The sequence below is a fragment of the Atta colombica genome, unplaced genomic scaffold (assembly GCF_001594045.1).
Source record: "Atta colombica isolate Treedump-2 unplaced genomic scaffold, Acol1.0 scaffold27, whole genome shotgun sequence".
NCBI classification, from domain to species: Eukaryota; Metazoa; Arthropoda; class Insecta; order Hymenoptera; family Formicidae; genus Atta; species Atta colombica.
In genome coordinates, this window is record NW_017259370.1 from 3,464,221 (window position 1) to 3,482,485 (window position 18,265).

Below are 18,265 nucleotides of genomic sequence, written 5' to 3' on the forward strand. Positions count from 1 at the left end.
CTAAATAGATGATTTATTGATCACGTAATGCGATTAAAAAATTTACATATTCGACTTGTTTGTTACATTCAATGTCGTATATCAAAATATACGTTTATACGTTTTACATTTATATAATCTGTTTAATCATTTTAGGAAATTAATATTATTCTTTCTCAATAATTGTGTTATACAAATAAATTATATTGACTAGCAACAATCTTTACAAATTTAAGTTGTAATTAATTCAAATTTTTTTATACAAATAAATCTTTCTTTTTATAGTGTCATAACTGTATGCATAATTATATATAAAATTATATATAAAATTATATATAAAATATTACTGTTATAAGATTTAAGAAACAGGGAATAATTTAAAAATTGGAATTTGAAAAATATATATTTATTCTTAATTCCGTAAGTAAATAACAATGACAATAACACTTATAACCACACTAATCTTTTCATTTTATCGTAACACAGATGATTTACAGATTCGTAAAGATTACAATCTTAATAATTTTCACATTTTCATTCTGAATAGCAATGCTGTAGTTTAACAGAAATTCATTTCGCTTCATGTCGAAATTGAACGTCTTGGATCCTGCAAAACACACCACAACATGGCGCGCATTTATGATGTACATACGCTCATCAAAGGATTCTTATACTTATCCAATCATTTTCACTTTGACGGCTACTTATCGGTTATCGCGAGAAGTTTATTGACCGCGAGAAAGTTTTGCGTCACGCCGAACGCGTACTCCTCTTCGCACCTTTAGTGTAATTATGCGCGAGTTTTCATCAATCATAATTGCGAAGACGTCTGTTACGCCGCAGTTCAGATGAAGTAGCGTTAAGAGAATAATTTTTAATTCTAGATTGTTAACAGCTGTTATCGACAATTCTGTAATACTTCCTTGTAATTATTTGATAATATCTTACAATATTTATTATCAAATTTATAAATATAAATTTATATCTGTATCTGTATGACGTTATTACGTTAAAACTTATTTTATGATTTGTAGTATAAAGCAAATTTGATTTATGTCTAGGATAGTCGTAATAATATATATAGCAATAATTCGTTGTGTTATACGTATAATTGTATTTGCGTTATTTGACGATATTCGAACTTCAGATTTAAGCTCGCTCACGCAAAGCGATTGCAATGCAGAAAATAACACTGTAATAAGGCATTTGTCATAATTGCGCTCTATATTCTCGAACTTTCACCATATGGAGAATCAGTCATTTACTGATGGCATATAATAACAAGTCAATCGCGTTCACTTAGGAAAGCCTTTAATTTCTTGCTTAGGAATTATAGGAATATTTTTATATGCTGATATTATGAACAAGTGAATGGAAATCTATGCTAATTAAAATACGCATTAAATTAAAATCATGCGTTGTTTTTGCGACGCGACGTATGATTGCAGAAAAAAAAATCCAATTCCAGTTTTCGTTGCAAATACAAACAGTTTTATGATTCGATTGCATTGCGAATAAATCAACTAAAGCGACAGAGCATAACACAATCTCAGATCATGGTAGAGCAAATAGAACAATTCATGGAAGTACAATACTGTGGGGCAGTAGGACATTCCTTTCGTCATAGAGATGTTCTATTTTCTCGCACGAGAGAATAGATAAACCGTCAATAAAAAAAAAAACAAATTTTCACATATCTCATTAACAAATTTCACGTTATATTTATTTGTTAATTATGATATTTTATTACATGACATATAATTATATATTATTACATGATATTAATATAATGTTTGTATAATGCTTACAATTAGACATTTCAAATTTATTGCTGCTAATTTATAGCACAATAAAAAATTATTTATTCATTTAGCTTATCTTTATTTATATACGTTAGTTTAATTATTAGATTATGATATGATATACTTTAGAAAAATGAATTATGATATATTTAATATAAAAAACAATGAAAAATTCTACACTCTATACATTGCGCAATACTGATCTGACTAATTACTGAACTAATTATAAAACAAAAATCGAAGTGACAGTCTAAGACTTTTTCGATAAAAGACAGGTTACGACAGGGACGACAAATATTCTCGAAAATGCTCACTGACTCGGGTCTGCTCAGAGTTTAGTTTTATTCCAGTCGCCAGAATTAAAAATACAGAATTGTTAAAAAATTAATGTATGCCAATCCTATTTTACAGACAATTTAACAACGAATTTAGTAGAACTTAGATTTATTGAGTTCACATTCATTAATTCCAGCAAACCAGTAATCGCGACATTTAATTCGATTTTAATTTAATTAAAAATATGAAATCCAACAATCTCTATAGTGAAAGGATATCTCTATAGTTTGATTAGTGGTAATACCACGATTAGAAATTTCAGTTGATGATGAATTAATCTTAGTAAGTTAAACGAACAAATAATTCTGAATTATTCCTTATTATCAATTTCCTTTTATCAATTTATTTTTTATATCAATTTATATTTTATAAAAATAAAAAGCAATGACTTTAGGCTTTCTTTGCCATGCTAAGATTTATAATATTGCTTGATTAATTGGTCACAAGAAGAGAAAATATTGAAGTAATCCGCATCATTAAAATAAAATGAAGAAAGGAAATAAAAAGAGACTTGAGTTGAAAAACTTTCTTCATATGGCTTTCTTCACATATTTAAAATAAATAATAGAATAGAAATTAATCCACAATAAATCATTCGGAAATATTCACAGGAAGTTGCGCGATAATTTTACGTATTAGAGCGTCTATTCATAAATGCTTATGAATAGAGTAATCGTTCGATGTAAACCCACAGTAACATCTGAAAGAAGGAATATAATCCAGCACCAACAGCAAGGAATTATTCTTTACAGTTAGATGTAGTGGGATCAAGCAAAGAAAAGATAAGAAATCCTTCTCTTGATGGGAGACGATAAAGTCACTTCGCAGAGAAGAAAGAGAGGTGCCACCTCGCGGCGACGACGGCTTCTCTCTTCCATCTCCTTGTTCGAAAGAAGACTTCCTCTTGCATCTTGGGAGAGAGAACTAACGGGGAATGCACAGATGTATACCTGAAGAAAAAGAACTCGATCCCGTGCACGCTTTCTAGGTCGCGCTTACTTTTCAAAGAGGCGCGCGTCGTCTTCTCGTCGAATTAATAAGAAGCAAGCGAAGATAAATGTCTATTTTTATGCCAATAACTGCGCTATTTCAATAAAAATATCATTTATTTGAATCAACAATGGAATTAGAATTTGTTTAAAACGAGTAAAGGCAAAAAGATATTTGACAAAGTAAATTTTTCTGTTAATTCTCGTTTAATATCTAGAAATTAATAAGGAAGAAACGCACTCAGTTTCTAAGTTTTTCAAAAATTTCTATTTATACAACAATAACAAAATCCAACAATAACAAAAATTCTCAGAAAAGAAATAAATAAAATAAACTAAAAAATTTTTGGTAACAGAGGAGTTACAAAAAAGTTTCTCAAATACTGTCATTCAAGGACAATGTCAAACTATAAATGTCTTTAATAAAATAAATATCTATAATAAAATAAAATAAATAAATAAATCCTCTGTAAGGATTAATTAGCGTCGATTCATCCATAAATGAAAAGGTAAATCGGAACGTAGCGGGAAAAGCTGCAGGATTAGTCGGGAGTAGGACAATCGCGAGGAAAGGCAAAAGGATGGGATCTAGGAGAGGTCTTCTCCGGTGAACAGTCGCAGAGTTGTATCCCTACCTCGAACGTCGAGGCGAGAGCAGGTGGGCTCTTGACGATCTGCTCGAGAGCAGCGAGAGAGTCCCGGTCTGCCGCCTCCTATGCTCGCACCGGTGGCACGCATCGGCCTCCGAGAGAGAGACTCGCGCGAGTTCGTTGGCCGACCGTCACCCGCGCGCCCGTTTTCCCGATCGCTCTCGCGTTACTGTTCTCCATCTGGGCGGACACCAGATTCTGGAGGCTGAGTCGGAAAAGGGCACCCGCACCTGTACGGTGCGGATGCGGTATAATTCGCCCCGTTCTCTTCCCTTCCTGTCGACCAGAGGAGAACTCGCATGGGCATCATGGGTTCCAGTCGAGAAATCGACCCGCGTCACCCAACCTGCCGGCAGGTGCTAACTCGCGCGTGACTCCGGTGTTAGCTTGGAATCATAGTCGCGCGCCCGCTCGCGCTGACCGGACGTGTTCCTTACCGGACGCCGAGCTGGTAAGAGTCAGTGGGAAATTGTATCACGTGATTGTAAAAATTTTGAGGAATTCTTTCGTTTTATCATTCACTACTGAAAATATTGGAAAATCATATTTGGAGATTTATCCAAAATAGAAGACCTTTTTTATGGATCTGTCTTGACAAGTTAAATTTGCAAGACATCCCATTTTATAGAGTGCGAAGATAATCAGAAGTGATTAAAAATACCTGGGAAAGTTTTGGATATATTTAGAGGGATTAGTTTTGATATTTGTGATACTTCGAAAAATTTTGGATATTTATTTAAAGAGAGAAGAATAAGGAATAGCCATACATGTTTAAAAAAAATTAGACACCTGAGCAAACCAGTTTCAAGAATACTAAATTTTTCACTTGAAAATTAAGAAAGGTTTAGAGTGGCGAGAAAATTTCTGACGGCAATTTTGAAGATTCTGAGACTCCTGTATACTCGTCTAAAGTGCAAGATCAGCCGTTCGATCGACGCGGAGTGGAAGTACCGTTGTCTCTGATCGTTCTGAGGACTTGCGGATGAACGGCCTTGACGGCGCAAGCCTCGGCGAGTCTCGGTCTGGTCCGAACTAGGACAGCGAAGCGTGTGCTCCAATAGATGGACGGAAAGATCGAGCGAAATTCTCGTTTCCTTCTGGAACAAAAAGAACTTCCTTGAACAGTCCTGAGGCTTTTGGTTTTGAGGCGTTACACAGCAGCGACAAAATCCGGTTTTGCATGGGTGTATATGTAAGTGAACCGTAATCCACAAGTACCGTAATGTCGCGAGTTCTATTCTCCCGCGTTCTCAAGAGGCAAGTTTAGCGCTCTCAGTTCTCTTTGCATATATAACTTTTAGATAATGTATCTATTTAAATTTATATTTGTGTGTGTGTATCATTTACATTGATAGTTAAAAATAGTAAACTATTGGGTTATCCGGAAAGTTCGATGCCGATTTTGAAGGAAAATTGAAACGCAGAAGATTTAATTTTTAGTATACATTTATTAAATTACATAGGTCGGCACGAACTTTCCGGACAACCCAGTATAAGGGTTAATTCCATGTTAATATCAAATCACTTTTCGACGATGACTTGAAAGTTAGTAAAATCGGCTAGCTGTAACGGAGAACTGCGGTTTCTATCGTACGATCCGGTTTTGCGGACAAATCAAATAGCTGCTACTTTTCACTCGTAATGAGACGTAAACGTTCATGCGTATAATAGAAAAATATACTTACGTATGTATTTCCGTGCCGAAGATCGAGGTAAAAGATTGTAGAATCGATATTCAAAATATTTATTGGCCGCGTATGACTGTTGACTTCTTCTTAGATATAATATAATATAATAATAATTTAATCCTACATCATTGACATACTTATTCTCTCATAAATTCTGCCTAGCATATGGCAGTTTCCAATTTTTGTAATAAATGATATAGAGAGTGTCACATATTAATATAACTCAAAGTATCACATTCAAAAGATTATAGAATTAACACAAAACGTGCGGCGATGAAATATAAAGTAAAATTGATGATTTTGCTGAAGTAACTAAAAATTTAGTTAGGTACATATCGAAAAATAATTTTGTTGGAGCATCAAAATAATTACGTAGATCATTCAAATTGGTTCCTAGAATCAAAACTTTTTTAGCATTTTTATCATACTTAATAGAGTTTCTTACATAATCATTTTGATAGTTCAACAAAATTATTTTAGCTATCTAAATTTTTAGACATTTCAGCAAAATTGTTCTTTCCACGTATGAGATGTAAAATGAACATTACATACTTTTTCTATAAATTTATGAATAATTAAACATAAAATAAATTTTTGTTTCCTATATTTGTTAATATAAATATTTTTATAATATGAATTTCATTTGTGGTTTCGCAATTATGTTCGATCAATTGGCACTTATATCATTCGTCCGTCGTGAATGAAGCATAGCAATGTCGTATTGGGTCGAGTCGCAAGTCGACCTTGCGCGGGTCAGTTCCATGCATAAAACTTGGATCTTTCTTTGCGTGTCACCTTGAACATCGACTGTCCGCGAATACGCTTATGAAGATAAGAAAAATATTATGATGCAGCGGTTCATGGCCGATAACGAGACGAGGTTAAAACGATTTTAAAGCGCATTATCTACTACAATAGAAATACCATACGTCAAGCGCGAATAAAAATATCGCGATTCATAAAATATAACGCAAAAGAGATTGATGTCTTAAATAAATTTAAAAATATTAAATATTTTTAGGAATTTATTAAGTTTAACTTAAGTAAGGCGCTTTCCTATTTTATGTTTTTTTTACATCTCTTATTACTTTTATACTTAAAAAATGACGATTCATTAATTTTTATTATTTTATTAAATTTTATTTTTCTATTTGCAAAAGTTATCTTTTTAGATATTTTTGAGTTGTTTTCGGACAATTAATTTTCAACAGTTTTTCTGTTGATTTTGATAATAAATAAAACTAATAAAAGTTAAAAACCTACATTAAATTTATTTTCAAGTGAAATTAAAAGAAGGAAGATTTTGTTGACTTTCTCGAGGCCGATACATTTGACTTGATGCGTGTTTAAAATCACCGACAATAAAAATGTAATGTCTATAAATGTGAGGCTTTCTAATGTTTGCTCATGAATTCGCTTACTTCGATTTACGATATAAAAATGTGCGAAATAGGAGGGAGGAAGCTGCTTTGTTAGTCGGAAGCAAGATGCATCGGACGTTACTCGTAATTACGAGCAATGAACTGATTATTAAAACAGTATGTTACCAGCAATTTGATGATTGACATCAAGCAGAAAAAATCCTCGCGTGATCATACATCAACGAGGAGATTCATTCCTATAATTATCACTTCGTTAAAAACTACAGACGTCACTTACAAGGCTAAATTCCATTAAATAAAAATGCGAATGTAAGTTCGCCTGTCGCACTATATAGATTCATTTTTTCTTCTTCGTTTTTCGTCCTTCACCCGGTTGAGCGGAAAGCGTGTCGTTGGCGCGTATCGCAACGGGATACACGTTACGGGGAAAGGATATTTGCGTGGACGGGCATTTTTTCCGGGGTGGTGCCCATTCACGGACCAGTGACATCGCATTGTCGCAGCTATTTGTCATTTCTCTCTACATCACGATACATTTTCATACCTCCGTAAAAATCTGAGATGCCACCCAGGCTCACGCAATACCCTGATCAAGAAGTCAATAAGAATGCAGTAGACTGTGAAATCACAGTTGCGTTTTCTCCTGTCAATTTTGACGAGAGTAAGATGAAATGTGTATATTTTTTTCTCGAATAAAAAAATCTAAATTAAGAAAAAAGGTTTTTTTTAAAAGAAAAAAAAGTGATCAATTTAAATATAAGTGACGATTGGTAAGATAGTGATTGTGAGGTTGAGCTGTATTTAGACACGAGGATGGTACGGAGAGATCTCGGCGCGAATTTCTCTTCTCGACCGGCACAGAAATTAGAGTACTTGTGGTCATTTAAATATCACTTTCCCGCGTGGCCGAGCGACATAAAATTTATCACTTTTATTGCTTTACAGAAACTATATCTCTTACACGATCACGAGCCTTCTTTCGCTTCCTTCTTTCACGCGACTCAATTACGCCATAGGTTAAGCACATCGCGTACGAATTTGCATAACAATGTCGATACGACGTACAAGTGCATTTCCGCAACGTTAAGACACTTGGTAGAGCAAGAACTAATCTGTTGATCACTATCATATTTTTTCTCTGTTTAATATCTTACGAAACGAAAGAGAGAGAGAAATATTTCATAACATGACTTTTAAATGGATTTTATTTACATATTTACATTTTTAATTTAATAAATTATCATTTAAATATTAATTAATCAATAATAATGAGCAAACAACAATTAAAAAAAAATTCGTATGAACTTATCTATAAATCGATGATGATTTTACAATACATTTATCGAATGACGACGAATAAATAAATTTTATTTATTTCACACAAGAGGATATTTGAAAACATATCCTAGAAAAGAACTCTTTTTTTGGTTGAGTATAACATTTCGTCAGACACTTGATCAGTTGTATTAATTCAGTTTCGAAAACGAGAATGATTGAGAAGTGGCGGCCGTACGTGGAATTACGTAGAAAGAGAGTTACAAACCCGGTAATTTACGGTATATAGTCTAATCAACGAGTTAGCGGGTTACTGGTCTATAAAACGTAAAATAATTCGTAGCGCAGTTTAAAGGACTACATATAAATAGTATATAAATTCACATAGAAATACACAAAAATACAGATAGATCCTTAAAAGGCATTTATCTTCTATTGATAAAATAAACCAATTTTTCGACTGGCGACATGAGAATTAAAATTGCTCCGCCTGGAATCCTGCAAAAACCTGTATCGGATCATAAAATTATAAATCCAATTTACTTTTTCTCCGTCGATCAAGTGATTGATAAGATGATATCGACATCGTAAATTGTTGTAATAAACTTATTTTTGAACGGATTAATGCGGAACAATATTTATCGACGCTGCGCGTAACCGCCAATTAATTACGCTTTCTTTTTACACTCTCTCCGTATCGCTTGATTTCAATCATAATCATCATTCGTTGTTGAATTTCATTTGTTTATTACTGGAAAATAAAATAAAATTGAAAATTAAATTAAATTAAAAAATTAAAGGCTGAACGATTAAAAAGAAGAATGAAAGAGCATACGCGATAAAAACTTATTATTTAAAATACTGAAATTTTATAAAAATTCATAAAATAATCTGTTCGATTCGCTCATCTTGTATTTTCATTTTTAATATGTTTATATTTTAATATGTTTATATAATTCAAGATAAAATCACTGTTTCTTGGAATTAAACAAAGATAAATGATAATGATTTCATATTTTTCATTTTTCTCAACTTTCTTCTCTCAAGTTTTATTAATTATCTATTTCGTATTCGCTCGATAAAGAAAGAAATAAATTCCTTCTTTTGACCTTCTTGATAAAAATTATACTCGACGTAAAAATTATATGGAAACGTTAACAACTCGCAACTTGCACGCTTCCACTTTCCTCCGCCTTATTATGAATCGCTTACATATGCAAGGTTATATATCTAAATAACCGCATCCTCCCGCAACAATAGTAGTGTTTTTGCGACGTTCGCTGAATGATGTTTTTCTCCTTCTTCAACGGAATAAACTTTTCCGGTGAACGCGAACGAGGTCAGTCCCAGACTGCGCAACCGTGGGTAATCGCTATTAAGCAACGGGGATTATCGCAAGTTACCACGGGCACAGTGTTCGACAAATAATCGATTGTGGTACATCGAAGAAACAAACAACTAGAGAGAGAGAGAGAGAGAGAGAGAGAGAGAGAGAGAGAGAGAGAGAGAGACAGAGAAAAAGAGAAAGAGAGAAATGAGGTTTAGATTGCTCAGCTCGTTCAATAAGGAAGAGGTGATCGTTTCTGACAGGTTTCATCAAGCTAGAATCAGAATCATTCCGGTCTAATAGATATACGAATAAAAGCTAATTACCGGTTCTAATCGCTCTTCATTTGTTTCGATGTGCAGCAGGAAACTGGCAAGCCTCCTCCTCCTAATGTCACCCCGAAGATGGCCAGGGATCATGCCGGGTCGGACTACTCAGGCCACATGAGTGACACCACCACATGCAGCTGCGTCGCGAGCTCTATCGACAAGGTAAGAATAGACTTCATCAAACTATAATTGGCTATCAAATATTAAGTAAGGAGAAAGTGTGTATAAATGTACGAGAATTTTAAATTAAAAAAGAAAGGCATCATAGATACCATCAAAAATTTCGTAACTATATAGCTTCAACTTCTCTTTTTTAAAATATTAATAAGATTTGCTTTTGGATTACATGAAGATTTAAAAGAAAAAATGTTTTTGTCTTGTCTATTTTTTGTCTTGTTTTTATCTTGTTTGTTTTTGTCTTGTCTATTTTTATTCTTAAAAATTTATTGAAAAATATACATATACTCGATATTGTAAAATAGTATCATAAAGTTATCCAATAAATAAAAGTTATCGAAAAATACACTGTAAACTTAAGTGCCTTCATAAATGTATATGATTTAATTTTCTATGTAAAAATAATAACACTATATTACATGCAGGATTTAAACATTTAAAAATGTAGTATATCTAATGTTATTTTTACACAGAAAGCAATATATTCTGCTAAACGATAAAATTTAGCAGAATATACTGCAAATCCAAGTGTGTGCTAAAGCATTTATTTATCTATCATACATTTGGATTTGTAGTATATCTTCTACTAAAATCTTAAAATTTTAAAATACATACAAATTTTTTTCTTTTTCATCTTATGTATTTAACACATCACTAAAAACACATTGCAGTGCTCGTTGCGCGGCTGCGGTATGTTCCAAGAGCCGTTCTTCCTGCATCCGCCAGGTTCTCGACCGCGGGACGGTATCTATATAAATCCTATGAGTACATACATCGGCGAACCGCCTAAACCTAAGGACACAGCCGAGTCCTTCTACCTGCACAGCCCGCATGATCTTGTCTACACAAGGATCACGCGGCTGTTTGGCGACGCTGAGAAGTCGCGAAACGGCGTCGCGGCGGAGCAGCGCCATATGTCGGAGAGGAAAGACGAGACTCTGACTGGTAAGTAGCACGTCCCAGATACTTCATTGCTACACTATAACGCCCGCTACACACGGTGTTCAAAAAACATCCCGCCGCTAATCGTCAAAAGTGAAGAGGCTTTAATCGAATTATAGCAATTATTTTTTATAAGTTATTAAAATATTATTAATTCATAAAAGAAACAAATGTTGATCATTTTGAATAGAATCATATAATTTTCAAGGTTTGGCTATTTAGAATATTAAATACGAAAGATATAAGAAAAATGCCATAGGAAAATTCAAATTGAAGAAAATATTCCGTTATCAAATTATTTGTAGATGAGATAAATCAAAATAATAATTCTGAAACATTCTGTTTATTCTATCGATTCTTAACAATCGCTGTTCCAGAACGATCTTAATTCACATCAGATATTCAGTATCGTCGGTCTTTTTTATTTCTTTTTCGCTCTTTCTAACTTATAGACTTTACAGTCTTATAGATCGAACAAATGGAACTATCTGCCTCCATTGATTCCATTCCATATATTATTAACGTATCAATTGGACGTTTCAAATTTATAAAAAAAAATTAGAGTATATATTTTCGTCAAACGTTAATTCATAGTTAAATCGCACGTAAGTCGACATCTTATGTTATGTATGAGAACGTAAATATTAATTGTCTTTCTCATTCGTTTTACTTTAATCATCTGTTTTACGAGTAATGTGACTAGTACGCGATAGAATGCTGCAAGACTGATCTCAAAGAAACAGAGATACTTAGGTAATTGTTAGAGGAGCGAAAAAACCACGCACGTCGCAAACAACACGCGTGCTTCGCGAAACCGGGTTAAAGACTCGCGCGCGATTTACCGCAAATACCGTTAAGCCGTTACAGTGCAGCGGCAGCACTCTTAATGAGTAAGAGCAATAAAAACTGCGATCAGCAGATTGAGCAAGTTCGCGAGCAAAACGCGTAAAAATCGTCAATGCTGAATCAAAATAAAAAAAATAAATAAATTTTTAATTTTAAATTTAATTAATTATTTTAAATTTAAAAAAATTTTATTCCAATTGTTATGGAGATTATAAATTTCTATAAAGCAATCGACTGCCGCAACTTTTGCGATTCGTAAATTTAAGCTTAACTTTGCGCCGCTAAAGTAATTTCTGAAGAACTTCTCGAGCGTGAAAGGCAGTTTTCGCGTAGAAGGCAGTTTTCTCGTCTGCGATGCGTAATATTCCAAGCGAGGCTTTGGCTTTCAGTGAAAGTGGACGTGCACATCAACAACGGCGGATTCGTCGGCCGGCCGCATCCCGGCAACGGACATGCGACGCGCTCCGAGATCGCGAGGGAGTCCTCGGATCATGCTTACGAGCAGATCTGCGTGAGGCAGGAAGAAACGAGCAGCGTGAGCTCGTCATCGCGAAAAAAGCCAGTGGACATTACCTCCGACAGCAGGTAATATAATTCGAGTAAATTTACTACGAACAAAGTAAAAAAATTAGAGTTTTATAGTCCAAAGCATCTGACTCATGTCCAATGTAGATTAACTTTAATCTCGATTTAATTTAGTCTTTTCTCTTCATTCTTAGAATTGGGAAAAGATAAAAAATAAGTATTGAATTAGATTAAATTTAATCTATATTAGTACAATGGACATTGATGTTAAAAATTAATAGAATTAATTTAAATTTGATTCTCTCAATTATAAAAATCAATTTCCTCCCCTCCTCCAGTTTAAAAAAGTTTAAAAAAAAAAATCATCGCTCTAAAGCTTTAAATTGAATTAATCAAAACATAGAGTAATATAAAAATAATATAAAAGTAATGGATAGTATAAAAGGAATTTTTAAAATAAAACATCTAATAATATAATATATAATTTATACCTTTTTTTAGAAAAAAGTATAATTCATATATTATCGGATATTTTATTATATAATTATTATATATTTTTAAAATTTGTCTGATGAGTATCGTTAACTCCAGTAAATATTATTGAAATCATTCTGGCGATACCACGAATCGCGATATCACGTGTCAAGAAAAGAACTTTGATGAGCACAGCATAACAAAATATCAGACACTGTAAAAAACGATCACGAAGGTAAGCGATTTCGATGTATCAACATCTAGAACAGTGTATAATCATCTTGCAATCGAAATTGGCTCTATATAATCATTAAGAAATGATCGTTCATAAACATCACGTTTGGAAAACAACATCGTTTTGCTATTTTTCTTACTCGTTTATCTTGTAGATACGCGATTACGCAGCAAGGGTATTTCATTACAAGTAGATTAAATTTAATTCTCTGATTCGTGGATCCGCGAAACATCGATAGACTGTCTCTGACATTTCAGTCGTTCTCGAAAAACCGACAGGCGATACAGCCGATCCAGCAGCGCCAGCGAATCCTCGAACATGAGCAGCGAGGTCCATGGCCTCTCCTCGACGACGTCCACTCCGTCCTTGTCACGACACAGTAGCAGCGAACGGATTAGCAAACCGGGGATTAAAACAAATGCGGAAACGCTACACGGTACATTAAAATAACTGAAAATATCTGCAGGATGGCCACAGTCGGTGATTAAGCAGGAATATATCGCGTATGCACAAATTATGGACTGTAACGAATCATTATTAATGACTTTAAATAATTGGTGAAATCTTTTCAACTTTTACATGCGAAATAAAGCATCATATAAGAAGAAAAAATCGTTTCAACAAGAGAATATGCATGTTACTTATAAAGATGTATAATTGTCTTTATCTGAGACAGGAAACAAAGAATGATCTTCCGTATGCGTTCATTTGCCTTTGCTATTATTATGTTCTAATTGTGATTGTAAATTTGTATTTGATGAGTAATAGAGTTTGAAACAACTTGTCAATCATCAAATTAATATCATGCAAATCGATGCTGACAATTTTTCGCACAAAATGACAGAGCATTATGGCTATTCTACGGAGTCTCAAATTAGTATGATGAACAGCTGCGATGACTGATTGGTACGTAATTCTGTTTCGGTTCGCAGAGAAGAAGGACTCGTCCAGCGCGCAAGTGGAAAGTGAAAAGGAGATTCGTACAAATGGCAACGGCGGACCTAGGTAAGTAGGGCGAATCGATATCGGATCAAGATTTAAGCTAAAGTCGTGCCATTAAAAGAAGGAATAAAGCTTGATCGAAAGTGGCTCGATCAAGCGATGGAATTGGTCGCTACTTCGATTCAACTCATTTCTCTCCTTTTCGCTATTTTTTGTCGTCCGTTCTTCTTTAAGAAATATCATACGAATGGGATACATCGTGTTGTAAAGGTGAAAGATGACCGTTTTTTTGGCAAAATTCCGTTGTTAATATATCGATAAAATATAAATAATTACGACAGCGGTTTAAATTTTACGACTTACTCGAACTTGAGCGAGTGGACTGTTATCGAGTCGATTAGCATTAACCTCAGAAACAATGAAGACGTTAATCTCAGAAACACACTACGATAAATTCTAAGATACTCTTAAAAAAAATCCTTGAGTGGAGAAATTACTTTCGAAATAAGATAGACGCACCTTCATTAATTTTATTGCCTATAACTGTTTAACTTTCCACATGTTTTCGCTCGCCTTAATTTACTGTCATTGTTTGAAATTAGGTGCACGTATCTATTATTATGACTGTTCTTTATGATTCTTACCTTCACAGTCTTCATAAAATTGAACGTTATCTAATTCCTTAATTATCTAACAGACGAGATTTTTATCACTATTATTCATTTTTATCAGACGTTGCAATCGGTTACTACAATAACACTGCTTTCACTTATCTGTACGGAATAATAAAATGTACCTTCACTAATTTTCTGTAATTTTTCTCGTTCAAAGAATTACTTTTACTAGCATACGTGATCCCAGCACAACTCATGAATTAAACTTTATCATAACTCAAATAACGAATATTCTTAATCAATATTATTTTCAACAATAACATTTTACAGCATTAATTTATCAACATTTTTCTAATATTTATATTTCTTACATCAGCGTGATTTCCCGAATCAATGATAGCCGAAGATATTAAATCATATTTTCTATTTTATTTTGCAAACGAAATAAACATTATACGACTCGCAAGATTTATTTCTAAAAATAGCCCTCTTAAAATGATCCTCAAAAAAAATTGAGCGTCTCCGTCTTATATTTTTTACACCATTAGATTGGAATTACACAGAAAATTTTTTTTTATTCTCCAGTCTTTCGAAACCACCGCCACCGCCACCGCCACCGCCGCCAGATGACGACGTGGTAGTCGTCCTAGTGAACGCAAAGCCGAATGCAGATACCGACAAAAAAGATGCGCGAGGAAGCGGTCAGGACGGAAGGACCGAGTCGGGTAAGAAATTGCGTTTGACGCCCATTTTCTCTTCGATGTCCTTTCGCTCTTTTACGAAATTACCGCAAACGTGAAAGTTGCAACTCAACTTTGTGCAGAAATACATGCACGCACGTTCGCTTGACATTTTCCGCGTACATTCATTGTAAGAAATGCCTTCAAACGAATTGGGACTTTTTCTTTATCTATAACAATTTCAGCTTCGAAAGATCTTAAATTGAAGAAAAAGTTTCTAGCGAATGCTGCGAATAAACGCAGTAACGTTCATTAAAATTATTAATGTCTTTTAAATTACTCCACATAGGATATGAAAGGACATCCTCTTAATATACAGATAACCGTAACTTCACATTATTCGTAACAATCGCGAAAAGAGATCGCGTCGCGCATGAGCGGTTTTATTGTCGGTCGATGTTTTATGACTACCGGTCAACGAAAACCGTTGTACTCTCAATTACTTCCTCGATAGATTTTACTCAATCGATCTATCTTAAATGGCACTACTTACGGAACACCTCGCCAGATTCAGAGTTTGTCTACTTTCAACGTTTAATGCTTCCGTAATTTAATTATCTCCACTATAATTAGTCGAATTTTGTTAAACAGAAAGACTAACTCTGAATTCGTTGTGGTTTCTACCGGGTTACCAGAAAAAACGATAACTTCGTTATATACACAATTAATAATTTGCTGTTACTGTATTTTTATCGCCGCGATAATTACCTCGGTGTTTTTCGGATAATCGTGTTACGCTCGTGCGAATTATGCTTACATTTTCGGGGCACGTGCCTGACTCTTCCAACAAACATGAAGGCAATTAGTTGAATCGACTACGACGACTGGCAATTACAGTTGAAATCGAGTAAAATTTATTCACAGATGTTAATCAGCGCCACGGGTTTTTTAATTGGTCCGGTTCGCGATCGGATAAAGATACAGACAGGAGGAAAGAGGAGAGGCTTCCTCCCCGTAGCGATCTCGATTTGGGCTGCACGCGCGTATACTTCAGCCTTTAATTAAACTGTTAGCGGATCATGTTCAGCGGAGGTGGCCTCACTTACTAGACCATAGCGCTCACCGGGCATATAATATACTTACCTAGATTTCACTTGCCCCTCGGTAACGACCGTCCAATACTAGAGGCTATAACGAGATCCTCTCCTTTCTGCTTACCTCTTTTACGTTATTCCACCTTCTCTATCTCCTCATCTATTTCCGTCTCTTTCGTTCTCTAACGCTGCTGGTCGGTCTCGGAACAGCGACCAACAAGTCCGACACATCATCCTCCGGCGAGCATCCGCAACAGCCGGAAGTGCCGGCTCCTGCCAGTGCGCCGGTGGACGTGGATGAAATTAAAGCGAGTCAGACATCCCACCTGGTAAACAGGCACATGGTACTGCCGTTCATACCACCAAAGTTCGCCAACGCGGACTCCAACACCCTACTCAAGCCATCCGAGTACCTGAAAAGTATTTGCAAGGTGTCATCTAAAAACAGCCTGTCGAAGGCAAGGTCAGTGATCTTTCCTTATACACAGCAATGTCTATTTTTTCGTGATCCTTCGCGTGTACAGTATTTTATCTGTTTCGTGATTGTCAGTTGATCCTAGAAGTGGCGAACATTCTTCATTGTTCATTTAAAAATATCAAATATTTTAAAATTTAATTATTTGAATATGTAAAACATATTCTAAAACATATTCTAAGTGCATTTTGAGAATATCTGGAATACGTAAACTAAATAAAGTAGATAACAAAAGGCAAACATTGTTTTGTGTGCTTTATTTATTTAAATTATTTAGAAAGTGGTGATTTAAAGTTGACTTCAAGTGTCTATTTATAGTGTTTGTAAGATTACTTAAACCACATGCACGCGCATCACTTTATGCAGACATATTACGTGCAATTTAAATAACAAAAAGTAGTTCTGTTATTTATCGTTTTTCTTCGTTAATTTCTATGGCTATTATTTATCAACGCAATCTTCGCGCACTTAAAATAATATCGACAATCACATTCGTAATGATTATCGCTAAAATTTACTTTACGATTGACGTAACAGGTGCTGTCAGTTAAAGTCTTTCAGTTATGCACAGAAATGTTAACTCATGTGCAGTGCATTTGACTTTCCGATTATGCAGAAATCAATTTAATATGACTAAATTCTTCTTTGACTAGTGTTCTTCGTACGAAGAAATACGTTTTACTTATGACAAAGCATTTTCCTTTTTTACTAAAAGAAAAAGCATTTCCTTTCGAAATAATATTTCAAATATTTACCAAAATTCAAACAAATGAAAAAATTAATGTATCTTGAAATATTAAAAATTTTTAAATATATTTATTGATGTTTTTATATAATCTAACATATCTAAAATATATTTATATAATATATATATTTATATAATATAACAGATACTAAACAAAATGATTCTCTGATAAAATACATTTTATACAGATAAACAAATTTATCTTCGAGCAGCGTCATTATTAAATTTTCCGCTCACGTGACAATGCAAAAATCGTGCTCGCAGGTCAGTGGACAACTTGGACATCCAGAGCCGGAATACGGAGCAGTGTGAAGAGGAGGAGGAGGACGAAGAGGAGGGGGCGCAAAGGAGCAACGAGGAGACTAAAGGATCTCCTACGGGCCCCCCACCGCCACCTCTGTCTCCTTTGCAGCAACGAGCACGAGGAGGAAATCAGGCCCCGGGTGCTACCAGCACCGGTAACGAGACCGAAAGCTCCAAGAGCTCCCCGCAGCAACCCTTAGCCACAATCAGCATCCAGGATCTCACGAGTATCCAGCTACGACGGACTAGCACGAAGATGAATGCCACCAAGACATTCTCCGCTCCGCCTCCTCGCAGCGTGTCCATGACTAACGGTAAGTTAGTCCGCGACACACATGCACATGTATAATTTAATGCTTTTGCGCGAACTCGAGCGTAAGGATTCAGACTTCAATCTTATCCGAGAAGTTATATATAACAATATTCTGTGTTATATAATATTATTGATCGTATATA

The 18,265-nt window shown here is 34.6% G+C and overlaps 1 protein-coding gene across 6 annotated transcripts in view; it reads left to right on the plus strand.

Annotated features, from left to right (window-relative positions):
• The first annotated feature begins 4,703 nt into the window (after positions 1–4,703).
• LOC108689384 (espin) overlaps positions 4,704–18,265 on the plus strand; it is a 15,688-nt gene continuing 2,126 nt past the window's right edge. Inside the window, exons 1-9 of one of the 6 annotated variants that reach the window (XM_018196129.1) lie at positions 4,704–4,948; positions 9,791–9,919; positions 10,606–10,879; positions 12,112–12,307; positions 13,214–13,392; positions 13,889–13,961; positions 15,098–15,237; positions 16,497–16,749; positions 17,771–18,123. In XM_018196129.1, the coding sequence (XP_018051618.1) occupies positions 4,937–4,948; positions 9,791–9,919; positions 10,606–10,879; positions 12,112–12,307; positions 13,214–13,392; positions 13,889–13,961; positions 15,098–15,237; positions 16,497–16,749; positions 17,771–18,123 (1,609 nt within the window). In that variant the 5' untranslated portion in view covers positions 4,704–4,936. Of the gene's footprint in view, positions 4,949–9,354; positions 9,441–9,465; positions 9,539–9,588; positions 9,692–9,790; positions 9,920–10,605; positions 10,880–12,111; positions 12,308–13,213; positions 13,393–13,888; positions 13,962–15,097; positions 15,238–16,496; positions 16,750–17,770; positions 18,124–18,265 lie in introns of those variants that run through there. The other 5 variants (XM_018196133.1, XM_018196132.1, XM_018196127.1 and 2 more) reach the window with 5 other exon arrangements.